Raw genomic sequence first — 27,826 nt, forward strand, 5'->3', positions numbered from 1 at the left:
AAGCTAACAATAATCGATCTGTTTACATCTGATTTGTTTCTAATACTGGCTAACTTGTTTAGAGTTAGAAGGAAACTCAGGAAAGGTAAAACAGAAGACATGAAGCCAGAAGACTAGGTCTGACAATAATAATGGGGCTGAGATGAACTGAAGAGTACACCTACTGAAGGTATTCAAATTAAAAAAAAAAAAAAAAAACTTTAAAGTTTATTTATGCTTGAAATTTGAAAGGTTATTTACAACTTTAAATAAATCATATGAAACTTATTGGGAGGCAGTGTGTAGAGTGGTTAAAAGCACAGAGTTTCTGGAATCAGACTGAAGTTCAAATCCCTCTCCACCACTAATGTTTTGATCTTGGAGAAAATTAATTAAATTCTAGGCCTCAATTAGCTCTTCCGTAAAATGGGAATAACAATAATGCCCAACTCAAGGAATTACAAGAAGAAATAAGCTAATATATGCAAAGTATGTAGATCAGTGCCTGGAAACTAACAAGTACTCAATAAATGTTAGCTATTCTTATCAGCATTTATATTCTTTGGGGGGGCAATGGGGTGAAAGGACCACGTATACTGACCCAAATTGGGATGTGATTTGATCTTCATTTGTGCATTCTCACAAAAGAGTTCCAAATGCTTCTCTTCTCAAAATGGTTACTTTAAATTATTTAAAACCATATAAACTCAAAATCCCCTCAAATTCCATGCATACTTTTTTTTTTACTTCATTGCAAACAATATATTACAGCAAGAAAAAAAATGTTAAGCAAACAAGCAAAATAGTCCTTGATCAGCAATCCAGCCCTTGTTCACGTGTTCATATGCATATCCAAATACAACTTTTGAAAGGGATGATGGATAAAATGGAATGAGTCATCTAAAGAAATTCTGAATAGTAATGGACACAGATGTGCCTTTTGAAAATTATTCACCACAAATCCTTTAAAATATTAACTTCACTGTGATTCATTCATCCAACAAACGTTTATTGCGTGTTTAGTTCAGAGAAAGCAAGAGTGCTTCCAATCGCAGGATCCCTGCGAGAAACTGACATTTAGGTTGGATATTAAAGGACAGGTAAAAGTGAACAATAGAATCGGGTATGCAGCAAATACAGATGTACCCCATGCTGAAGGATCCACCAGAAGATACTAACCAATTTCTAAATAAACTTCTTGCTCACACAGGAAGGTCAGTCAACAGAATTCACTGAGCTTAGGCCACTATACTAAATTTCATGGAAAGAATCTTAATCATACTTCATTCTCCCCTTTTTACCTTGCAAGAGGCTGTGGAGGTTCTGACAGAGACATGTCACTACTGGAAGATGCACTTAGGGGACGTTCCTGGACTTTGTTTTCTTTGTCAGATTCTCCAGAAGGTTGATACCCTGGTCTGGTCTAGGAGAAAAGGACAGCAAATTCATCTGACCCCCATCCCAAAGATATATTCAGGGAGTACATAAGACTAATATTAATTCACTTCAATTTACAAAGATTCATGAAATGTGAGGGCTTTTCTCTCCTAAAATAAAACCAATCCAAATCCAGTTTGTCTTAAAAAGCAGCCATTACAATTAACAGCAAAATTGCATCTGAAATCCAAGAAGGGCACCTAATACTAACTGTGTAATTTGAAGGAAATAATACTCTTCCTAAACCTCAGTTTTTTCGTCTAGAAATACTAATAGTACTTACCTTCTCAGGGTTGTGAGGATTTAGTGAAGCTTTACCCTATAAACCTTTAACACAGTCTGTGGTAGGTACATGGCACGTACTGAATGTTATTCTTAAAACAAGAGCAATACTCGTAAAATCATCACATACAATAGGATATTCTCTAGGTTCCGCACAGATTACAAAACTAGGCTTTTATGAACATCATCTAACTTTATGCTCAGTAACACCGTGAACACTAGGCAAGGATGGAACTAACAATGACGAGCTGAACAGAGATCAGGAACACTCACTCTAGGAAATGCTACACTGAGCACTTCTTTCTAATCATATTTATCAAATCACTCTTCACACACAATAAATTTCATGAAAAGATCATCATTATTAAATACCGTCTGGGCGTCTGTCTGAATATTCGAAATGATGGCAACAAAGTGGTGAATAAGGTTTTTCCAATCATGAATTACTTCCCTTTGTATTTCTGACACTACTATTACCTGTGTTTCCTGTGTGACATGTTGGTGAGGCGGCTCTTCAAGCAAGGTCTTTTCTAGTAGCAATTTGGAGTAAGTTTCCTGCAGTCGCCTGGTTACTGATGGCTCAGAAGGAGGCACATTTTTGACTTTAGTAAAGGCTTCTTTCTGTTTCCGATAGAGCTCCTGTAATCGTTTGTTCTTTTGCTCGGTGGCCTCCTTTTGAGCCTTCTTCTCTTCATTTTGCTTCCTCTTCCTTTCCTCCTGCTGTCTAACAATGTACTGCCGTACCTCATCTGTGTCATAGTGGCGCTTTTTGGAAATAACAGGGGGATCTTCATTAGCTGTTATTTTGTCAGGTTTTCTTTTTACTGGGCTGTGACTCCTAGGAGCTTGTACTGGTGTTGATGACTTCGGATTCTGTAACTCTCCTATTTCTTGCCTTGCAGCCTGAACTGCAGAATCCAGCTGTAGGTCATCAAGAATTCCACGAATTTCAAGAGGTAAAAAGTCCTTATTTAAGGCAGTACTGTCCTCCTGTTTATTATCTGGAAGAGATGGAGCTAATTTCTTTGTATTAGTCTCAGACCGAGCTCTACTTCTCGAACGTTCTGAGTTTCGTGGAAGATGTCTATGCGAAACATCCAATCTAGGATCAGATTCTGCTCTTCCAATATGACCCCCTGCAAAATATGAACTGTTAGCAATGTATGAAAATCCTAAATTCATTCCTAAGATTTACTGCAGTAAGGACAAAATTAGGGAATGTTCCTTTATTCTAAACTCAAATTCAAGTATCCGATAAAGTTGTTTAAAGACTATAATTGAAGGAAAGAAAAACACCTTTTTTAGACGAGAATAATTTCAATCTTTTAAAAAACTAGACTTCCAGTGTGCCTGGGTGGCACAGTCAGTTAAGTGTCCGACTTGTGATTTCAGCTCAGGTCATGACCTCATGGTTCGTGAATTCAAGCCCCAAGTCGGGCTTTGCACTGACAGTGTGGAGCCTGCTTGAGATTCTCTCTCTCTCCCTCTCTCCGCCTCTCCCCTGCTTACTCTTTCTCTCTCAAAAATAAACAAATAAACTTAAAAAAAAAAGACAACAACTATACTTCCTCGGCATTTAAACAATGCATTTTTAATATTTCTAAAATAAAGACAAATCTATTGTTGATGTGAATATTTAAGTATTAATAGAGAATTATTATTTCTCTCCTATGTACATATTTAATATTACTATCTCTCTCCATCCCTAAACCATCAAATCAGGAGTTCAAAACCCAACAATGTTTAGCTGCCACAACTCTCCAATGAATAACAGAAAAAAAATTAAATAGATAGAAAAACAATCATTTTAAAATCTAAATGCTTATTGACATGGCTTGATTTTGAACCAAGAATGCATATGAGTTTATTTATAAGCTAGTGAAAGTAAAGAGGAGTAAATACAAAGTATATATTGATTTCTATATCCCAAATTATAGTTGTGATTGCATTTCTTACTGAATCCATTCCAGAAGCTCAAATTAATTAATGCAAATTTTGTTCCTGAAAAGGAAAGCTGGCCTGTAGTTAACTTATATTTCATTTCCCAAAATTAGTGTTCATGAAACAAGTAACTAGTTATCTCAAAGAGCATTTAAGATACTTCACAAAGAGAAAAGTAATGGACTTGAGGGTCAAACCAAAGAGTTTTAGATTCTAAATCAAATTTTGCCACCCACTGAATATATACACTGAGAAAAAAAATCACTTCTCTCTCAGGGCCTGTTTCCTAATCTGTCAAATAAAAAAAGCCAATATTATGAATGTCTGCCTATGTTTGTGTAGAGAAAGACAAATCGGACTTAGTCTCTTAAGGTCCCTAAAAGTCTAATAAAACCTAATTAAATGATGCTTTTCTATGCAGCTGGCAGCTAAATGTAATTAACATAACAAATAGAATCCTTAATAAAAGTCATCATAACATCTATATATGGAATTATCCACAGACAAGCCCAATAGAACAGTTCTTCTTTTTTGAGCTACATTCACAATTATAAACCAAATTCCGAAAGCATTCTCAAGAGTACTTTCACCTTCTCTACGTACTTATACAAGCAATCTTTAATTGCTTTTCTCAACAATTTTAATTACTGAAACAATTTAATTTAATAATTTAATTACTCACCAGATTTAGTAGTTCTTTCTCTTCCACTTCTGTCACTTGATGCTGTTCTTCGCTCTTTTTGCTCCAATCTGGGTGCAGGCCCCAGAATCTTCTTTACTAATTTTTGTCCATCTCGCCAAGAAGATGTACTTATCAGACGACTGCTACCTAAAAAAATATATACATACACATACCGGGTTGAATTTAAAACTTCAAGTATATCTACTCAACCATACAGGTTTTGTAATTAATCTTATGCTGATCTTATGCCAAAGTCAGAGGGTTTACAAGCTAATTTTTAACCCAATGTCCCCAAAATTAATTAGCAGTTTGTTTAAATCTTGATTTATCCACACATCTCAAATAAGTATAAAATGCTATGGACATGGGGCACCTGGGTGGCTCTCCGTCAGTCGAGTATCCGACTTCGGCTCAGGTCATGAGCTCACAGTTTGTGAGTTCGAGCCCCGCGTCAGGCTCTGTGCTGACAGCTCAGAGCCTGGAGCCTGCTTCGGATTCTGTGTCTCCCTCTCTCTCTGCTCCTCCCCTGCTCACACGCTGTCTCTCTCTCAAAATTAAATAAAGATTAAAAAATAATTGAAAAAAAAAATGTTTTGGACGTTAAGTACCAAACATTAATGATTCTTGAATCCTCAAGAAGTAGAGCGGGGCGCCTGGGTGGCGCAGTCGGCTAAGCGTCCGACTTCAGCCAGGTCGCGATCTCGCGGTCCGTGAGTTCGAGCCCCGCGTCAGGCTCTGGGCTGATGGCTCAGAGCCTGGAGCCTGTTTCCGATTCTGTGTCTCCCTCTCTCTCTGCCCCTCCCCCGTTCATGCTCTGTCTCTCTCTGTGCCAAAAATAAATAAAAAACGTTGAAAAAAAAATTAAAAAAAAAAAAAAAAAAAAAAAAAAGAAGTAGAGCACTGAATTCAACAGTTTGGGCACACAACAAAAAACATATCTTAAGTATAGTAAGTGTTTGGTTTACCAACGGTACCTGGCACATAGTAAAGTGTATGTCTGCTGAATGAACAAATGACTTCAGCTAAGCGTAGGAAAAAAATCCCAAGAAACATGTCACAGTGACCAGTGATTACTGTTAAGGGAATGGTATTATAAGGAATTTCACATTATATTTTATAGATACATAGCAGAACTGTACATTACTTTTCTATGCATAAAACAATGACACTCAAAAAGCAAACATCGCCAACAGTATAAACTGCCCTCATTACAAAAGTTCATGAAAGTATGGTCCAATAAACACAGCTGTTGACTAAGAGAAAAACTCTTCATGTACTACTTTCAGACTGTAAAAAAATTAAAATGAGATCATCATACACCAACACAGGTGGAGTACTGTGTGGCTATTGCAAATTATAATTTCCATAAGAAATAAGAAAAAGTTCTGGTGGTACAATGTTAAGAGAAAAAGACAAAATGTTATGTATGCAATGATTACATCACCTACTATTATGATTTTTAAACTACTGTAAGGAAATAAACAAAACACTAGTACTTTAAGTGAGGGTAGTGGTTTTCTGTTTTCTTCATTTTTCAAGCTTTCTGTAATGCTATTTTATTGCATTTGTAATAAAGGACATCCAATTTAGAGTTCTTTTAAAAAGCCTTCAATTGGGGCGCCTGGGTGGCGCAGTCGGTTAAGCGTCCGACTTCAGCCAGGTCACGATCTCGCGGTCTGTGAGTTCGAGCCCCGCGTCAGGCTCTGGGCTGATGGCTCGGAGCCTGGAGCCTGTTTCCGATTCTGTGTCTCCCTCTCTCTCTGCCCCTCCCCCGTTCATGCTCTGTCTCTCTCTGTCCCAAAAATAAATAAAAAAACGTTGAAAAAAAAAAAAAAAATTTAAAAAGCCTTCAATTTAAAAGTTTCAATTAAACTGCAGTTTTAATAAAACATCTAGTATTAAGAAACATGAATTATGAATCACTGTTTACTTTTTAAGTGTTTTTGCACCTTGTTATTAACCTTAAGCGATCTAAAGTATTTAAAAGGCTTTAAGTCTACTGTTCAATCTATTTATAAGAAACTATGTTCTTAGGCAAAATGAAAGAACAGGCTTCTCTTGGAGTTCAGCTTCTCTTGATTTCTGAATCAAAAGCAAGCAACCATGAATATACTGGGTAGTTATTTATAAATGTTGGCTTCTGAATATGCTGTGTGGTTATTTCTAAATTCTGGCTTTCTAGAATAGTCTCACTGCAGTCGCTGGTGGTAAAAGGGGACTTTCAGTTATTGACAAACTATTAACACAGCTTTAGCACATTTAATGATTCTCTGTCAGTCACTGCACAGTGCATACATGGGAATTAGTCTACCACAAAACTGGAAAAACACAATCCAAGATCAGTGTTTACAAGTTACAATGGTCCCAGTGCTTCATTTCAAACTATGCCCCTGGCAAGAGTCTTACATAATACCACATAAAAATAACACTTTGACATATTTTTTAATGTAAAAATTAGCTTAGTTTGTGTTCAGATAATTCACGTTCTTATAACATTTTGATTTGTATATAGTCAGGGTCATTCTGACATCTAGAGGTTAACAATGGGTGTCACAAAATCTGTTACTTCACATTCCATAGATTAGTCTATGATCAGAAAAACAAGTGTCTGGTTAAAAACCAGTGCCTCTGGGGCACCTGGGTGGCTCAGTCGCTTGAGCGTCCAACTCTTGATTTCAACTCAAGTCATGATCTCATGGTTCGTGACATCGAGCCCCTTGGGATTCTCTCTCTCTCTCTCTCTCTGCTCCTCCTCCATTTGTACTCTCTCTCTCTCTCTCTCTTAAAATAAATAAATAAACTTAAAATACATATATTAAAAAAAAACACCAGTGCCTCATCACTCCTGCTCCATGTTCCTATAATTCCCTATCATACATTAGTCACATTCTATTATAACTATGTATCTACTATCTACTGTTTTCCTGACCAGATTATAAATTCCAAGAGGGTGGGGGCCATGTGTATCCTGCTTACCACCGTATTGCCTAAGCTTAGTATAGCACAGGGCATCACATTTATAAAGTGCTCAAAAATATCTGCATAATGAATGAATGAATGATTGATTCTGAATGTCTCCAAACTGAAAGTGACAAATTCTCAACCTCCTCTACTCTCTCAGGCCAAATTACTCACTAACATAAATATGACAGCTAAATAACCATTTTCAATATACCAGAAATAATAATTATTATTAATGGAATCATACCTAACATTTGAGCGCTCACCATGTGCCAAATACTACATACTGAATGCTTTTAGGTATTAATTATTTTAGTTTTCACAACAACCCTGTGAGAAAAATACTACTGCTTTCCCATTTTACATACGGGGAAACCAAGGGACACTAAAATTAACTTACTCACCAAAAGAACAAAGCTAGACATAACAGAACAGAACAGGTTATAAATGCAGGCAACCTAGACTAGGCCTGAAGTGTTAATAACTACAAAACTAGGGAATTCTCTTTTTCTCAGTCCTGATCTATTTAGAGTCTGGCCTGACCAGTATTGGCATGGACTGCTATATTTTTCTCATGCAACATTTATTCTCTTTTGAGAGTAAGTGAAGGGATGTAGTGACAGTCATAGGCAATCCCTTTATATATAAAAGTTTACTACATAAAAATCATTGCCTGTAATCTGGTTAATTTCTATTAAAAATAATGATTAAACAATTGGGCTGGGGAGATATGTTTACTATTATGGTGAACATAAGGTTTCATGAGTACATACATATGTGAAAACTCATCAAACTAACATTCTAAATATGTACAGCTTATTCTATATCAACTATACCTCAATAAAACATGTATACAAAATAATGATATATAAAATGTACTGAATTTTTCTATGTGCCAAACAATGAAAACATCTGGTTAACAAGTATTTATTTCCAGCGCACCTGGGTGGCTCAGTCGGTTAGGCATCCAACTCTTGATTTTGGCTCAGGTAATGATCTCACAGTTCGTGAGTTCGAGCCCCATGTCAGGCTCCTGCTGACAGTGGAGCCTGCTTGGGATTCTCTCCCTCTCTTTCTGTCCCTCCCCCATGCATGCGCTCTTTCTCTCTTTCTCAAAATAAATAAACTTAAAAAAAAAAAACAAAACACTTATTTCCATATAGAATGCCACTTCAGTATTATGTAATGGGGATGGGCATGATATTGAGAAAACCAACCTGTTTTGCCTTCTGGACTTGATAACTGTGTTACCTTTTGGACTTTTCGCACTGGCTTGACCACTTTTTTCTCTTTACTTTTTTCAGCAGGTTTCTCTTTCATAGAGATATCATCTGAAAAGCAGAAACACTTATAGCAAACATTATAATGATTCCTACCCACCCATTCGTCCTCTTCCCAGTAAGAAAAATCAGCATAAAGCATGATTCAGGTAGGGGGGAAAAAAATCTTCGCTGAGGCTACTTCTGTGACCCATAAGCTACCAATGCCAACTCCTCTTATGGAAAGGTCTAAAGATTACCACTAACTACCCCTACAGTTTGAGTTCTAAGTTTTCATTTTTTGTTTTTCATTTTTGCTTTGTTTTGTTGTTGTGTTGTTTTGCTGTTGTTGTTGTTTTCCAGAAAACCCTCGAAAACTTTTCCTCATTTTCACAATTTCACAAACTGGAAGAAGTTACAAAAGTAATACTTTCCAAGCCAGGGTTGGATCATTTACAGAATCTCACAGGTGAGTACTTTCACAGATTCTTATTTCATTTAAAAATTCCTACATATCTGAGATATTCATGAACTTCCAGAATAAAACTTCATAAAATAATATTCCCAAATATTAACCCTTTTATGGTTATGCTAGTGAAATATGTCAAGCCATTTCACATATAAATTATTACTCACTAATTTTTTTAAATTCCAATCTGGGGAAATAGACTAGCTATACACATAAACTTGAAAATCAACCTCAATTACAGATCTGAAGAAATGTAAACTTTAAAACACATATAGAGCTCTGCACTCTGAACAGAGTGGAAGTGTGAGTCAAAGGTCCTAAAGTAGGAACATACCTGAGAAACAGCAAGCAGGCCAGTGTCCGTGAAATGAACACAGAGTAGAGAGAACCACGGTCAGAGACATAACTGAGGGCCAGATTGTGTGGGGCTTTACGAGTCACTGAAAGAGCTTCAGGTTTTACTTAAGAATGAGATCGAGAGGTTTTTGGAAGTTTTAGGGCAAAGGAGTGATATGATCTAAACTAAATCTTAACAAGCTTACTCTAGCAGTTGTGATGATAACGGGCTTACTAGAAGGGCAGAAGCAGGAAGACCAATGAGAGGGCTATTGCAATAATCCACACAAGAGACTGATGGTGGCTTGGACCTAGGTAGTAGTGAAATGTAAACTTTAAAATACATATAGAGCTCTGCTCTTTCTCTGGAGAAAGGTGGTGAGGTGGAGAAAGTGGTTATATTTTAGATATATTTTGAACAACATGAAACATAAGGTCTGAGAGAAATAGAGGAGTCAAGGATGACTCAAGATCTGGGGCCTGAAGTAGAAAGATAGAATTAACAGAGATGGAGGGACTACCAAAGGAGTAGGTTTAAGGGGGTATCATGACCCCATTTAGTTAGCTCCATTTTGGATTTATTAAGTTTGAGAAATCCATTATATATCCAAAGGGAGAGGTAGAGTTAGCAGTTGGATACAAGTCTGAGTGCAGAGGAAAAGTCTGGGCCAGAGACATAAATTTGGGAATCAACGGCAACAGAAAATATTTGAAGTCCTGAGACTAGATGAGCCTGCCTAGAGTGTACATAAATAAACAGTAGTAGTAGCAGTAGTAGTAAGGGAAGAAAAAGAAAAAAGAGAGAGAGAGGAAGAGAAGAGAAAAGAGAGGGGAAAAAAAGGATAGACAGACCCAAGTACTGAGCCCAGGGCATGACTATGTTCAGATATCAGGGAGTTAATTAGGTAAAAAAAAAAAAAAAAAAATCTGAAAAAGAGTAGCTAGACTCAGGAGGAAAACCAAACACTTAAGGAACCCTAGACGTCAAGTGAAGCGTTTCAAGAAAGAAGTAATCTATCATGTCTAATGTTGCAGGGAGATCAAGATGACAACTGAGAATCAAACACTGGATTTAGCAATGTGGAAGTCACTGATGACCTTGACATTAGCAGTCCACAGAGAAGGCGGAGAAAAACCCAAATAGAAAAGGGTTCAAGAGTGAAAGGGAGGAGAAAAACCAGAGACAATGAGTATAAGGCAACTTTCTGAAGTTGTGCCACAAATAGGAGAGAAACAAGGCAATAACTGAAGAGAGTAGGGCCAAAAGCAGCATTCTTTTGTGATGGCTGAGATAAAAGCATGTTAGCAAACAGTCTGTTGATGGGCATGACCTTGAGGAGAGGGAAAATTTGATGATGCCAAAGAAAGGAAATAAGGACAAAGTGATGTCTTTAAACTTTTACAAGAGTAAATGGAACCTAAAACACAAGTAGATGGGTCAGTCCTAGCTAGAAGCTAATGGACAGAGTTCAACCACCATGAAAGAGAAGGCAGTCTTACTAGACAGACTTTTTTTTTTAATGTTTAGTTTTGAGAGAGATAGCATGAGCAGAGGGAGGGGCAGAAAGAGAGGAGGACAGAGGATCCAAAGTGGGCTCTGTGCTCACAGCAGCAAGCCCCACATGGGGCTTGAACTTACAAACGCTGAGATCACGACCTGAGCCAAAGCTGGACGCTCAAACAACTGATCCACCCAGGTGCCCCAACAGACAGACCCTTTTTTTTTTTTTTTTTTAAGTTTATTTATTTATTTTGAGAGGGACAGAGAAAGCACGAGCAGGATAGGGGCAGAAAGAGAGGGAGAATTCTAAGCAGGCTCTGCGTGGTCAGCACAGAGCCTGACATGGGGCTCAAAGTCATAAAACCACAAGATCATGACTTGAGCTGAAATCAAGAGTTGGATAACAACCAACTGAGCTACCCAGGCACCCCCAGGCAGACTTCTTAAAGAATTCATTGACATACATCATTCTACTGGTCTGTAAAGATACTGACCTATAGAGGTATATTATTATTATCCCTCTTTTACAGATGAGAAAAACACAGGTAGTATATACATAAGTAATAAGAGGCAGAGCAAGAATTTGAACCCTTGTAAGCTAATTCCAAAATCTTTACTCTTAACGATTACATTATACTCCTTTTCCATCTCAGGAAAAAAAGAAAAAAAACCTGAATACACTGTTCCAATAATAATACTAGGAAAACTGGACTGGACACTTAATACCACAAAATATATTAGCAAAATCTCTATGGGGGCTTAGTAGAAAAATCTCAGGCTGTAGAGTCAGACAGAGTTGGCTTTGAATTTTGGCTTCCATTCTCAACTACTCTACCTATAGATACAAACTTGGGGAAATTACTCAGTAAGCCTCCATTTCCACAACTGTAAAACAAAAGTACAGAAGACTACGAATGCTTCATCTTACCCCAAATTGCACTAAGCATTCCATAACATTACAGTATCACCTTCCCATTTCCCTCTTCAACCTTCCATAAATTCCTCCTATTTCCAATTCTCTAAATGTATTCCGTTCCTATAATGTTGATTTTTCTTTCTGCATTTTGCCCTCATGGTAGTATCATCTTATCTGCTGCCTACCAAATTACTGACCATCTCAAAGATCTCAGTCTAGTAGAAGTAAACTTCAACTAGACTCTGCTATGTTTCCTTCAAATCAGACAGGCCTGACTCAGAGAGTCTCTGAGGTTAAAAATAACCTAGTTTCTGTCTCATCAGCCATGTATGCTAATTTTAATCCTGGAGCAGAGCCTAGACGCTAAGAGAGCCTTATGACTGAAACCACAACTACTTTGGTATACCATGCAGTTAAAAAAGGGAAATACCTTTATTTTGGTGACAATTTTAGGTTTAAATATGATGTCAGATAGCATACATGATAAAACATGCAAAATCTAAGAAAGCTCCACTCTCACCTGCAAAGTGAAGTGCTAAGTCTCGATACAGTTCTCGACTCATGTTTTGAAATTCAGCCTCCTGCCACACTTTCCCATCAGGTGTTCGAATCTTGGTCTCTGAAGGATTGAAGCCTAATATATACCAACAATACAAAAGAGTCTTATCAAAGTTGCTTCATAAATTGAGATATAATTAACATAACCATAAAATTCACTGTTTTAAAGAACACAGTTCAATGGTTTTCAGTATACTCACAAAGTTATGGACCTATCAACACTAATTTCCTGTACCCATTAGCAGCCACTCTTCCATCATGCTATTCCCTGGGAACTACTAACCTCCCTTCCACCTTCATGGATTTGCTCATCCTGGAAGTGTCATATAAATAGAATCCTACAATATGTGTGTGACCTTTTGTGTTTGGCGTCTTTCAATTAACATAATGTTTTCAGTCATCATGTAACATGTATCAAAGCTTTCTTCTTTTTTATTGTTGAATGATATTCCATTGCATGAATATATCAACATTTATTTATATATTTATCAGTTGATAAGTACCTGAACAGTTTCTACTTTTTGGCTAGTATTAACAATGTTGCCATGAACATTCATGTACAAGTTTTTGTGTGGACATATGTTTTCAGTTTCCTTGGGTATCATACTTAGGAGTTTGAATTGCTGGGTCATATGGTAACTCCATGTTTAACTTCTGAGGACTGCCAAACCATTTTCTAAAGGAGCTCTACCATTTCACATTCTCACCAGCAATGCATGAGGGTTTCGAATTCTCCACAGCCTCACCAGCACTTGTTATTGTGTTTTTGTTTGTTTCTGTCTTTTTTATTACAGCCATCCTAGTGGTTGTGAATGGTATCTCACTGTGGTTTTGATTTGTGTTTCCCTAAAAACAAATGCTGGTGAGCAGCTTTATACGCTTTTAAAAGAAGGATGCATAATTAGCTACCACATAATGTGCTGACAAATACTGTTGGGAAAAAGTAAGCTTCAGTGAGATGAAGCAATATCCATTTCTTCAAAAGGACTAGAAATGGAGAAGCACTCAATTAAATGATAAACGAATGTCAATCGTAAATTACGGATTTCAGAGAAAGAACTACTCTTCTCAGGAGTAAGAGAGAGACAACACTACTTCTTCCTTTGAAGACAGGCATTAATTGCTACCATCTGTCTGATTTTGCCTATGGCTGAACAAACCGACAAGCTGCTATCTACACAAGCAAAATGCACCCAAGGTGTAGAAAACAGGTCTTTAAAACATACTTGTTCAATCTTGCAACAAACATTACACATGTGCTATTTCCTAGGGATTAACAGTCTGATTTCCTACTTCGAATTTATTTTGGAAGGCTATTTTAAAAAATCATAAAAATGATGAATATGGACGATAACGAGAGTAGTATAAAGATTTCTGTTTTCAGATGGTCTCAACTTATCAAAGAATTGGCACCCAATAAATGTTTGTAAAAATTAAATCAATATAAAGAACAGACTGGAGTAAAAAACTGATAAAAGCACTCTAGAAGTGTTAAATAAAATGCACTGGTAAACTAATTACATGTCTAATAGAAAGGAATCTATTCAGCTTTTAGCACAAGAGCAGAAGTTTAATTTCACGTGACATTTGTGGCAAGGGGCATGCAATTATGCCCATGCAACAAAAAATTTGTAAACGCAGTGTCCAGGCTATTGCAAGCTACAGTTTGTAATAAGAAAGTGTGGCAATCCCATGCAAATCTCTCGCTCTCTCAACTTTTCACCACCATCATCCCCACCCCATCTCTCTGCATTCAACTCTATCATTTTTTCTCCTCTCCTCTTTAGGAAACATTTATCTCCATGGGAGCCTTTCATTATATCTGCATTTTTATTTGTAAGTTAACTTAAAGAAGCTTTCAATATCTACACCAGTTCCCTTTTCTGTCCCCCAATTTTACAGTAGTTCCCCCTTACCGGCTGTTTCACTTTCTGCAGTTTCCATTACACACCTGTCAACCATGGCCCAGGATCAGATGATCAGAAGGCCAATAGTAGCCTCATGCTACGTCACAGTGCCTATGTCATTCATTTCATCTCATCACACAGGGATTTTATCATCTCACAGCATCACAAGAAGAAGGGTGAGTGAGGACAGTACAATAAGATTTTGAGAGGGGTGTCTGGGTGGCTCAGTTAGTTAAGCGTCCGACTCTAGATTCTGTCTCAGGTCATGATCTAACAGTTCGTGAGTTCGAGCCATGCATCGGGCTCTGCATTGCCAGTATGGAGCCTGCTTGGGATTCTCCCTCTCCCTCTCTCTGCCCCTCCCTAGCTTACAGTAAGTAAATTAACTTAAAAAAAATTTTTTTTAAAACTTAAAGGAAAACTTAAAAAAAAATTAAAGATTTTGAGAGACCACATTCGCTTAACTTTTATTACAGTGTATTGTTATAATTGTTCTAGTTATTTTCGTTAATATGTTACTGTATCTGATTTATAAATTAAACTTTATCATAGGTATGTATCTGATTTATAAATTAAACTTTATCATAGGTATGTATGTATGTATGTATAGGGAAAAAATAATATTTATAGGGTTTGGCACTATACAGTTTGAGACATCCACTGGGAGGCTTGGAACGTATCGCCTGAGGATGGGGGGACTACCGTATTTCTATTCTTTGTCCCCTTTTTTCGTTACTAGTTGAATTTATTGACTAGAATAAAAAAGCTACTGTGCACTTATGCTCAAGACAGTGTACTAGGCTCTGAAATAAAATAAGGATGATCAATATAAGGTCTTAAACTTCATGGGCATTTACACCAGGGAGAAAAATGTATGCAAACAACTAAGTATAAGACAAAAATCACATAAACACTGTTTGTGTTCACTACTTTTAAATTGAAATTTTAAAGCAGAATCATAGAACACTTTTCATGTCTTTAAATTAAAAAAAAAAACAAAAAAAAACCCAGGGGCACCTGGGTGGCTCAGTCATTTAAGTGTCCGACTCTTGATTTCAGCTCAGGTCATAACCTCACAGTTTTTGAGTTTGAGCCCTGCCATCAGGCTCTGCACTGACAGTGTGGAGCCTGCTTGGGATACTCTCTCTCCTCTCGCTCTCTGCCCCTCCTCCACTCACTTTGTGTATCTCTCTCAAAATAAGTATATAAACTTTAAATGAATGAATGAATGAATGAATGAATAAATAACATAAAAAACATAAACGGAAAACCAAGGTTTAGAATGGGTTTAGTATACTAACAACTGCATAAAAAAAGAAAGAAAATAATTAAACACACACATACTATTTGTGTATGCAAAAATTATCTCTGGAAGAATATACGAACTGTTAACACAAGTAATAACCTGAAAGGGGACCAGGGAGCTGCAGAACAAGAGATTTTCCTGGTAAATCCTTTTCATCTTTTGAATTGTGAACCAAGTGAATTTATTACATATTTGAACAAATGAAAGTAAAATGTCACTTTAGAATATAGTATATTTCGATCCTTTTCATTTACATTGGCAAAAAGTTGACAAAAATAGTTTTTCAGTGTTGGGAAAAATAAATCCATTGCTCAGGACGTTGGAAACCATATTCTGTTATAATTTCACAAATGTATGCTATAGTTCATAAATTAGCCCCCAAAAGTTCTATTTATAAATTTTTTTTAAGTAGGCTTCACTCCCAGGAGGGAGCCCAACGTGGGGCTCAAACCCACAACCCCAGATCAAGATTCAAGCCTAGATCAAGAGTCAGATGCTTAACTGACTGAGCCACCCAGGTGTCCCTATAAAACATTTTAATATGAAAACTAACAGGTTAAAAAATTATTAAATAAAAGGTAAGTGTGAAATCCAATCACCAACTCAGAGGAAGTTAAGATTTTAAGATTTTCACTCAGGTTTGTTCGGGTTGTGTTTGTTTTGTTCCATCCTATTTTTAATTTTTAGATTTTTGTAAATAATTAAATAAAATATGGATTTAGGTTGATCATCTTAACTTTGCCTTACTAGAATAACTTTTGGAATTTCAGAACTTTGATTTCTAGAATAAACACACCTTAAATGTACAATCTTTATTTAATGGATCTGACATTAATATAGCAAAAGTTTTGGATAATCACTATCTCACAACTAACAAGAACATTTGCTATTTGCTCTGTCAACGGTGTGGACAATTACTACATTGTACACAAATGACTAGAAGGATATGAAATAATTTAATTAATAATACAGTAGACCAATCCTGAATAACAAAACAAGTTTTCAGTATTCTAAAGGGAACTGCTCATAATTTTATCACAAATTAGCAAGAATAAAATGCAAATTATCCACCTTTTATCTAATTCACAATTAATTATCATTATCAAAATATAATAAGCAACACAAAATAAAACTGATAATTGCTCTGGGGCACCTAGATGACTCAGTTGGTTGAGTGTCCAACTTAGGCTCAGGTCATGATCTCACGGTTCGTGGGTTCAAGCCCCGCGACGGGCTCTGTGCTGACAGCTCAGAGCCTGCTTCGGATTCTGTGTCTCCCTCTCTCTCTGCCCATCCCCACCTGCTCTCTGTCTCTCATTCTCTCTTTCTCTCAAAAATAAATAATAAACATTAAAAAAATAAAAAAATAATAAAACCGATAATTGCTCTAACCTCACATATAAAATTCATCCTGGAGAAGAAGACCTTAGGACTACAAAAAAACTGCAAAGCTGGTCAGAGAAAAGTTAGACTTGGTAGACAAATACAAAACAAAATTAACTATAGCAAAAACTGTCCTAGTTCGTTAATAACTTAAAATTAACAGAAAAAATGAATCTTGACAATTTTTGATCTTCATACACTTATCTAGAAAAACTGAACTTTGATAAAAGAAAGGCTATGGTAGCAGAAGTTTTAATGACAAAAATCTAACACAGACTGATCTGATCAATGAATCAACTCTTTAATTGAAAACTTTACATGAATAACTCTGTGAAAATAATTTCAGGAACATAAAAATACAATCTCCTTAAAACCACCATATATAAAAACTGGAGTTGGCTACAAAACAGAGATTCTCTTAGAAAAGGATTTTCTCAATGAAAATCTATCTATGTTAGCATAAATCTGATTTAAATATTTGTTTTCTCAAACATGGGGGCGGAGGGGGAATCCCTTACTGTCAAAACTTAAAGCTTCAAATAACAGGATCAAAATATCAGTGCCAAAATATTCTGTAACCAACTGTAACTGGAATTAACTCAATTATAATTTTAAATATTTACTTTTGAAAGAATTCCTAATAACAATCCAAATACAATGGTGGAATAAGAGTAAAATTCTGGCAGTTCTCTAAAAACGACACTAATTCGTATTTTCTCTTTTGTTCAATTTATTAACTATTCAGATGGGGTTCTTCATCTCCTGAGGGACTTGTTAAAAAATCTAATTCTGGGCTCCATACCGAGAAATTCTGATTTAGATCCAGTGTAGCATCCAGGAATCTGTATTTTTAACCTGCACCTTGAATTAATTTCTTAAGCATTTGATTTGAGAATCACACCCTGTTCTAAAGATGACCTTCTCTATTCAAATGCACCCTAGGGAGAAAGGGGGACAAGAAGGCAGGAAGAGAGAAAGATACAAAGACTGACTACAAACCTTTATATGTTGGAGCAGGTGGTGCTGTTGCCACTTTCCTGACTTTTGCTGTCACTGAGTTATCAACATTAACAACCATTACTGGATGGTCAATATGACCCAGATTCTGGCCCCGGCCATTTGTTTCTTCTGAGTGTTCCCACTGTTTCCTAATTCGCTCCTTGAGTTTTTCCAGTTTGACATCATGTTGTCGCTGCTTTAAAATATCTAATCTTTGGGAATTACAAGTACTCGTAGAGGACGGAGAAGAGTCCTTTATCCGTAACACTTTTGGATCAACATCATGGCCCATGTTACTTACAGAAGCCTTCTCATTTCCTTTTGCTCTACTAGGCTTTTCTTCCTCAGTTCTCACAGGACCTGCCATCTTAATCAAACATTCAGAATTTTGCAACGCATCAATTGCTGGTCGATCATTTAAAAACCTAACCACTGTATCATTGATGACAGATGATTGGGAGCTCTCAAAATCACAGCAATGTATGTTCCGTTCTTCTCGATTGCAGATCATCCGGTTCCCACTCTCAGGCTTTTCTTCATTAACATCCACACAATATACATGCTTTGACTCTAGATGGCTAGGACTTATATTGGAAGGTGTGCCATGGATTTCCCTATTATTAAAAAATAATAAGCTTTAAATAAAGAGCACAAAAAACAAACTGAAACCAGTCAAACTGAAAGAATTCTAATATTAGAGATTTTTTAAAAATCTAGAAATTCCAGTAGGTTAAAAAACAAAATGCTCATCACTAACATTAAGATTCAATGCTCAGTGCCCCCTCTATCAAGTTAGATAGCAAATAATCTAAATCATAATGTGCATATGTAAAATAAGAAATATGCAAAACATGGAGAGATTTCCTTAAGAACTCCAGAAAATAGGATTACAATCTGACTTTAGAAATTCACTTGATACCTATTACCAAAATATGCATTTTATTCCTCTATGAAATCTTAAGTATGGGAAAAAAGTTCTCAAATTCTGTGTTTGTAACTTCTAAATAATGTACCAAATTAACAAATAGATGGGGAGTACAAATAAAGTGGAGGTATAATAAATATTTTCCTCCAAATAAATGTAGTTAAGTAAAGTTAAACCTCTCTAAACCATAGATCACTTTTTTTGGTAGCTTCAAACTCTGTATAGCACATCTGGAAATTGTGGAGTAAGCAAAGACAGCTAGGCATAGCCAAAGTACATATCACAAAGTCCATATTCTTTATTCATAAAAACATTAACAAAAGTCTTCCTCCAGAGATTATTTTTATTTTATACATCATTCTAATAAGTTATATTTTAGGAACAGAAGTAGTTTATTAAAAGCGAAGTTAATGAAAACAAGTCTCAGCAGTAACAACAGCACATGATTTATAAAAAATAGCCAACAAAATTATAAAATTTGGATCTGCAGTGTCTCAAAGAGTAGACATTAGCCACATGCAGCTACTGAGCCCTTGAAATATGGTTAGCCCCAATGGGAGATGTGCTACAATGTAAATTACATACCAGATTCTAAAGACTCAGGATGACAACAGAAAAAGAATGTAAAACATCTTCATGTGTCTGTGTATGTGACTAGTAAAACTGTTTAAATTGTACGTATGGCTCACATTACTGGTTCTATTATACAGCACGGATCTAGATGTTTCATGGAAAGGCACAAAACTCTAAATATCGCAAAAATTCTTAAAGCCATAACTCTGTTGCAGTATAATATGGTAATTATATCTATTGTCAGTCTATGAGTATATGCATTTTTCTAAGGAGATAGTCTGCAGCTTTCACCAAATTCTCACTGGAATCCATGACCCAAAAAACATCAGACCCCGTTCTGAGTGGTTGATTATTAAATAAGATGGGGACTGAGAAATGACTCATGTAGCTTCCACTAGAGATCAAGACTAAATTCAGTTATTTGCACTACCTTTACCAGACCAGAACAATTCATAGTTAGAAGGATTTAGGTATAAAATTAGCAAATGTAAAGAATAAAAGAAAGCATAAAACGGTAGTTTGCATATCATGTCACAATCTTAAAAAGGGAAGGACAGTTGATCTTCCCTCCCCACCAGAAAAAGAAAATCGTATTTTTAGTTTTCATTTACTCATTCATTAGATATTTGCTGAATACATAGAAGGGTGTTTATTGTACAATTCTTTCAACTTTTCTATAAATATAAAAATTTTCATAATAAATGTTAGGGAAAAATATTTATGGAATACTTAGTAAATGATAGGCATTACGCTGATGTTTTGAGAATAAGACAGATTTACAGCCTTACATAACTAATGTAATGGTTAGATATGGAATCAAAATATAAAGCAACACGAAAATATATATAACAGAAGTTATATTGTATTATTAGAGCATACAGGAAGGGCTAAATAGGCTGTGGGAATGGAATAGGATAGAAACACATCTGGCAATGTTTCAGATAGAAGGTGCCAAAACCGAAGTTTTGAGTGATGAATGGAGTCAGCCAGGTGAAGGACATTCTATTCACAGCTTCCTTATAGGTACTTTTTCTTATCTTAAAAGATACATAATTTATAAAATTTTAAATATCAAGTAGTATTCTTTTTTTTTTCAAGTAGTATTCTTTGCAGGAAGAATATTAGACTATGAGTAAAGAGTAATTTAGTTTCAATTCCGATAGTGATTATTTTTCTAGGCAAGTTGTTTTGTGTGGTTAAAGATTTCTGAACTCCGATTATTTTCCACATTTTTCTTTCTCCTTTTACTAAACTATGAACTTTTACACAGATTAATTCCCTGGCCTTCTCCCCTATATTTTCTTCACCATTTTTATCACTTCAACACTAGTGACAACTCACAAATTTACATTCCCAGCCCTCTTTCCACACACATTCCTACCCAAATTTTCAAATGCCTACTGAATATTTTCACTTAGATATTTCAAAACTGCATCAAATCAAATATTGATGTTATAGACTGATATGAACTCATGATCTACCTCTATCTCCCAAATTCTTTATCTCAAATTTAAGAGCACAAACATATACTCAGTAGTATATAGCACCATCACGAAACTCCTTGATTTACTGGTTGACATTTTACAACACTAAAAATGTTAATGAAACAAAGAAATATAAGGCCCAGTGTTTATCACCTATTACTATTTGCTATACTAACAGCATTAATACTTTTATATCATTAGTAAAATATTCCTCAAGTATAAAATTCTCTAATTTTATCTACTGAAATCCTAAATTATCAGCTAACAAAAATACACATTTTATATTATCCATTCTATCAAAATTCATACATCAATCCTGAACATCTGACAATAAGTTGCTAAAAGGAGCCACTGGCAACAAATTAAAATAAGAAACCAATTCACATTCTCAGTAGGAAAGAAATTTCAGGTAATTGATGAAGAAGAAGAAGAAGAAGAAGAAGAAGAAGAAGAAGAGGAAGGGGGAAGGGGGAAGGGGGAAGGGGGAAGGGGAAAGGGGAAGGGGGAAGGGGAAGGGGAAAGGGGAAGGGGAAAGGGAAGGGGAAGGGGAAGGGGAAGGAGAAGGAGAAGAAGAAGAAGAGGAAGAAGAAGAAGAAGAAGAAGAAGAGGAAGAAGAAGAGGAAGGAGGAGGAGGAGGAGGGGAAGGAGGAGGAGGGGAAGAAGAAGGAGAAAACTAAGCTATACAAAGTTCATTATGTAGACAAAGTTCATTATGTAGAACACTTAATCTGAGATATTAATGAAGAAAAAAAAAAAAAAAAGCCACACTTCCAGAGACTGAATAATCTGTCTGTAGGAAACATATATTACAATGGTGGTAGCCTGGATTCACTACTTCTTCCTCCCAAATATTTAATCTGTGAAAGAGTAGAAAGTCAGTATTTCATCATATATAAGACTTCTGCTCTACATTTTTGGGAAATGAAAAAGGTAATAATACTAGAGCCACAGTGCTATGCAAAACTCAAGAAAATAAACCATAATCTTAATGTAAATATTACAGGCTAATCCTAGTTGATAATTTACTGTTAAACACTAACCTGTAAGAAACCAAAGGTTCACGAAACTCCACGCGGTTATTTTTCCTTATGTTACTCTCCAGGGTGGTAACTCTGAGAGGGCTGCGAGATTTCTCTTTTCGTGATTTTGAAGATTTGGAGGTTGGAGCATTAACCCAAGAGTCATCCAGGAATCTACCATCTGAAGGAAAAGAAAGTCTGTAAGAACATATGATATAATCTACGATTGCCTCTGAATTTGGGTAGTGTTTATGAAAATAAGTATTATTTCTGGCATCTCTAGTTGAATATCATATACGTGTATAGAAAACATTCAAATTAAACTATTACAAACCACTCAATCTATAGAGGAAAAAACTGCATTCTGAACAAAAAAAAATGCAAAACAAATTCTACATACAAAATTCCTTTTGGTCAAAGGCTCTCACTCAAACAAGGAATTATCGAATAAAATCCAACAGACTCACAGGTTTAAAAAAAAAAAAAATCACAGTTTTAATGGAAAGTACTAACCTCCAGGTTCTAGTCCACTAATTAAGTAAGAAACCACACAATTACATATATGAAAGGTAACCAGAGAAAGTAATGGCATTGTGTCAATTTACCTATGAGATACATAATTCCAATTATGATTTAACCCCCTAAACAATATGTAAATCTTATTAAATCAACTAAATCTCAAAGTGATATATCTGTGAATTTAAAATACAGACATAATCCCAAAGGCTTAAAATCAAATTCTTATCATGAAAAACAAATGAAAAGTCACTGTCAAAGGTGATGCAATGATGCTAAAGTCCCTCATCAAAAGATAGTGAAAGCATCATCAGTAGTCACTGAATATGAAGCTGCTTCATAACTACTCAGCACCGAAGACAAAACACCTAAATGTGGATGAGGTATGGTCTCTGACAAAAGAGCAAGCAAATATACCAGACTATAAAAGGAAATTAAATTGAAACAAAACATCAAAAATGTAATACATCTGTAATTCTGGAAGCAACAACACACATACCTTTTCTGCTTATTTTTCTGGTAGCACTTGCCGAAGATTTCTTGGTATCCATGACAGAATCAAACACAGCTGTACTTGTAGGGACAACTTCTAATTTGTTTTCAATGTGTCTCAGCTAAAGTTCAAACACCATCACAACAAATAGGTTAATTCTGTATATAAATCCGCTACTACTGATTGACACAGTCACAAATTATATTGTCCGACACCTTTCTCTAAAGTAGGAAAAATTCAAGACTGCCTTTTTGTAGTATTAGCTTTTTCACTGTTTGTTACTTCAGCTATAGTAACAAGTAGTACAATGCTGCCCACATTTGGACAAGAAAATCAGAAAGATTCGCAAGAGGGGAACCTGGGTGGCTCAGTCAGTTGAGCACCCGACTCTTGGTTTCAGCTCAGGTCATGATCTCAGTTTGTGAGATCGAAACCCTTGTGGGGATTTTGTGCTGACAGCAAGGAGCCTGCTTGGGATTCTCTCTCTCCCCCTCTCTTTCTGCCTCTCCCCCAGTTCCTTCTTCTCTCTCTCCCTATCTCTCTCAAAAATAAATACACATATTTTAAAACTTAAAAAAAAAAGATACTGAAGAATATCAAAGAGTTTCTATTTGTTTTGTTGACTTTTTTTTATTATTTTTCGAAACAGTACATTTTCTAACATTATATGTTGCACATCATCGTTATATAGCCTGTGCAATTTACAGGCAAAAATTAGAAAAGAACAACTCAGATGGACTCAAATTTTAGAATTGTTCAAACGGCTACAACTTTTTAAGTCTTATGTCTATAAAATAAGTTTCACAATAAAAACAAAATTCACGAGACAGAACTCAGGTTTCCATACACTTTACAGTAGAAGTCAACTTCTGGTAGAACCACCAATGTTCTCAATGATTTAAAAACCATTTTCCCCTAATTATATGCTTACAGGAGAAAGCTTGTAAAGCACAGAAAAGGTATAAAAAATGAAATTAAAATCATCAAAATTCCACCACACAGAGATAAACACTGTGTAAAATTCTGATTTATCTTCATTCAGATTTTTGTGGTACAATGTACTCACAAAACTGGAATAATCATTGATATTCTGTTATCAGGCTTTTTCTCCCATTTATATTACAAGCCCCCTGTCATCCTTGAAAGTTATTTTTAGGGGCACTTGGAGGACTCAGTCGGTTAAGTGCCCAACTCTTGGTTTCAGCTCAGGTCATGATCTCATGGTTTGTGGATTCAAGCCCCACATCGGGCTCTGTGCTGACAGTGCAGAGCTTGCTTGGGATTCTCTCTCTGCCCCTCCTCTGCTTGTGCACCCTCACGCTCTCTCTCTCTCTCAAAAATAAATAAATTTTTTAAAAAGTTATTTTTAAAAACACAATAGTTTTGAAAAACGACAATTGACAGTTCAGCTCTAAATTAGGTTAACTCTAAGTTAAACTGGGGATAAAAACTATTCCTACATTGTAGATATACAATGCTCTTATGGAAGAGAGAGAATATATATAATGCTTCATTTTACCCTACATTATGACCAAATCTAGGTTATAGTACCTTTTCCAGATGTATTTTCAAACCAGTTCTGAAGATTAGGGTACAGAGAATACCATATTCACACAGTAAAGAAATAAGTGACTCAAATTCAAAGAAAAAGGAAAAAGGCTCCCTTTGAAGGGACTATGTACCACTTGCCAAATTTGGGTTCCTAAACTGCAGACAAGACTAGACAGAACACAAATGAAAACAGGTTGCCTATAGACATTCTTCAACACTACTGACAGAAAACAGCCTGCTATTGCCACAAAAGAGGCAACTCACAGTCCATTAAAGAAGCTGTGCAAATGGTGAGTCACCAAATTCTACTCCTAAAACCAATACTACACTATACGTTAACCAAATAGAATTTAAATAAAAATTTGTTCCTTTCATTTCCTCTCTGACTCTGAGCCTTCTACGTAGACATAGCCCTATATTCCCAAATTCATTTTGTTTTATATCTTCATTTCAACATACCAGATGAACAAATTTATTAAAGGAGAACAAATAGCACAAATTATTTTAATATTTTATATGCCATAGTGTTAATGTTCCTGCCACCTAAAATAGTGTCTTGATTATCCCTTTATTATTTAATAGCTGTCATTAATGTTCATTTTGTAATATATGGTACTTAATTTCCAACCAAAATCTTTGACTTTATTTTCCTATCACAAAAGCACTATAGAAAAAAAAATGTAATCTATCCAATCATAACAGGAAATCAATTTTAAACCTGAAAGAAATAAATGGAAGCTATAATTACTTACAGCAGCCTTGGTCTGAGAAAGTGCATTCCACGATGTGGTTATATCTGCTAGGAAACAGTGATATTTACTGAATCAGAATCTCTGAAAAAGTCTTCAAAATCTGCATTTTAATAAGCTTCTAAATGCACTTGATTTTGAGGACCATTTTATTAGGCAGAACTATTCCTCAGCAACTGCTTTATTATATTGAACCAAAACATGGTTCTTTTCCCATCCTATAACGCCAAGTTTCCTAGTTTATGTTTTACAGTTGTATTAGACATTGATCCTATTAGTTCCTGGGACAGCTGGACCAACACCCCCACCCGCAGCTCCATCAGACGTCTCCAACAATAAGCAGTATCCTCAATTTGCCCCAATGACCTACACACATACAAAGTTTTATATTGTGATATATTTCACATTATGATGCTGAAAAGATTAGAAAAGTACTCCAGACTTAAATCTACCAACAGAAACAAAGGTAAAATCTAGTCTTTCAGATAATAGCCCTACAAATAACATAAGGCCACATAGTTCCTTGAGTCATCCTTCTCTAGGAAATTTCATTTCAGCCAAATGTTCCTTATGTGACATGATTTCCAGATCCCTCACAAACCCAATAATCTTCCTTCAGATGTACTCTAGCTTGTCAATGTACCTCAAAATATATCATGCCCTAAATTAAAGTTACCCCCAATGCATCATTTTAAAAAAAAAAAAAAAAGAGTTCAGTGAGACTTTTCCTTTTCTTATCTGTGCACTACAGAGGTCTAAGACTATATTAGGACGTATATTATACCACTTATTGACATTACCAGAATTTTTCAGAATTTCTAAGAAACTGTGTAAAACTAATTTTGCATGCACTGCTTCTTTTTTAAAAAGAATGTTTTCCTTTATAAAAGTTTACCATAGGACAACTTTGAAGGTGAGATCCCTTGTATGTTTAAAAGAAATTTCATTTAAAAATTTATCTACCTTTTACAAACCAAAGTATACATGTAATTTTCATTTACTGATTAGCCCAGAATTTTATACACACGACCTAAACAAGGCATTAAGTTCAATTTAAAGCAAACAGATCATACCTTGGACAGTATCCTTGCTTTGAGAGTTCCTTGGATTTGGTAAAGGCACCTCTTTTGATTTGCTGCTCTTCATCCTGCCAATTTACCTGCAATCATACCACCAGCGTTCATTGAACATCAATACTATCACATTAGCAAAGGAAAATGCTATCATTTATCTTAACGTTCATGAAAGTCAGCAAGGGATTTTGTCAACTCTAAGTTACCTTCATGCCCTGTTAAGAGTCCCTGATAATCTGATAACTTTATTTTTCTTTGGAAAACTAAACCATTAAAAAGTCTATCGTGACTACCTCACACCAACTAGGATGGCAATATCAAAATGCCAACAACAACAAATACTAAGTGTTGATGCGGAGAAACTGGAACTCTTGTGGCCTGTTTGTGGGAATGCCAAATAATATAGCCTCTGTGGAAAACAGTATGGCAGTTCCTCAAAAAATTAACAATAGAGGGGTGCCTGGGTGGCTCAGTCAGTTAAGCATCTGACTCTTGATTTCAGCTCAGGTCATCACCTCACAATTTGTGAGTTTAAGCCCGGTGTTGGGCTCCACAAAGAGCCTGCTTGGGATTCTCCCTCTTCCTCTCTCTGCCCCTCCCCTGCTCACGTGCTTGCTCGCTCTCTCTCTCTCTCTCTCTCCCTCTTAAAATAAACTTTAAAAAAAAAAAAGAAAGAGGACAATTTTGGAATACCTGAGTGGCTCTGCCAGTTAAGCATCTGACTCTTGATCTCAGAGTCATGAGTTCAAACCCCATGTTAGGCTCCACATTGGGTGTGAAGCCTACTTAAAAAAACAACAACAAAAAAAACAAACAACAACAACAACAAAAAAAACGGGGCAGGACGGAGCCTGGGTGGCTTAGTCGGTTAAGCATCTGACTTTGGCTCAGGTCATCATCTCATGGTTTGTGAGTCTGAGCCCCTCGTTGAGCTCTGTACTGACAGCTCAGAGCCTGGAGCCAGCTTAGGATTCTGTGTCTCCCTCTCTCTCTGCCCCTTGCCTGCTCACACTCTGTCTCTCTCTCAAAAATGAATAAACATTACAAAAAAATTTTAAAAGGGAGGGCAACTTTGACATATTCCATAGTAGAGATGAACTTTGAGTACATCAGCTAAGTGAAATGGGCCAGTTACAAAGAAGAATACTGTATGATTCCACTCATATAAGGTACCTATAGTAGTCAAAATCATAGGGACAAAAAGTAAAACAGTGGTTACCAGAAGCCAGGAAAGGGGGGAACATGGAGCTATTGTTTAATGGATATAGAATTTCAGTTTTGCAAGATGGAAAAAGTTTTGGACATGAATGGTGATGATGCACAATGCTATAAATGTATTTAATATTACTAAATTATACACTAAAAATGGTTAAGATGGTACATTTTATATTATGTATTTTAATGTTTGTTTATTTATTTATTTATTTATTTATTTATTTATTTATTTATTTAATTTATTTTGAGAGAGAGAGAGAGAGACAGGGCTCAAGTCAGGTAGGACCAGACGGAGAGGGAGACACAGAATCT

At 35.9% G+C, this 27,826-nt stretch overlaps 1 protein-coding gene across 1 annotated transcript in view; it reads right to left on the reverse strand.

The window, feature by feature from the left end:
• CEP350 (centrosomal protein 350) overlaps nt 1–27,826 on the reverse strand; it is a 151,624-nt gene that overhangs the window by 100,220 nt on the left and 23,578 nt on the right. The window contains 10 exon segments of the mRNA XM_042925558.1: nt 1,281–1,402; nt 2,176–2,834; nt 4,322–4,468; nt 8,500–8,613; nt 12,284–12,397; nt 17,917–18,530; nt 21,939–22,098; nt 22,933–23,047; nt 25,230–25,276; nt 26,300–26,385. Of these exon segments, the coding sequence (XP_042781492.1) occupies nt 1,281–1,402; nt 2,176–2,834; nt 4,322–4,468; nt 8,500–8,613; nt 12,284–12,397; nt 17,917–18,530; nt 21,939–22,098; nt 22,933–23,047; nt 25,230–25,276; nt 26,300–26,372 (2,165 nt within the window). The 5' untranslated portion in view covers nt 26,373–26,385.

The sequence above is a fragment of the Panthera leo genome, chromosome F3 (genome assembly GCF_018350215.1).
Source record: "Panthera leo isolate Ple1 chromosome F3, P.leo_Ple1_pat1.1, whole genome shotgun sequence".
NCBI classification, from domain to species: Eukaryota; Metazoa; Chordata; class Mammalia; order Carnivora; family Felidae; genus Panthera; species Panthera leo.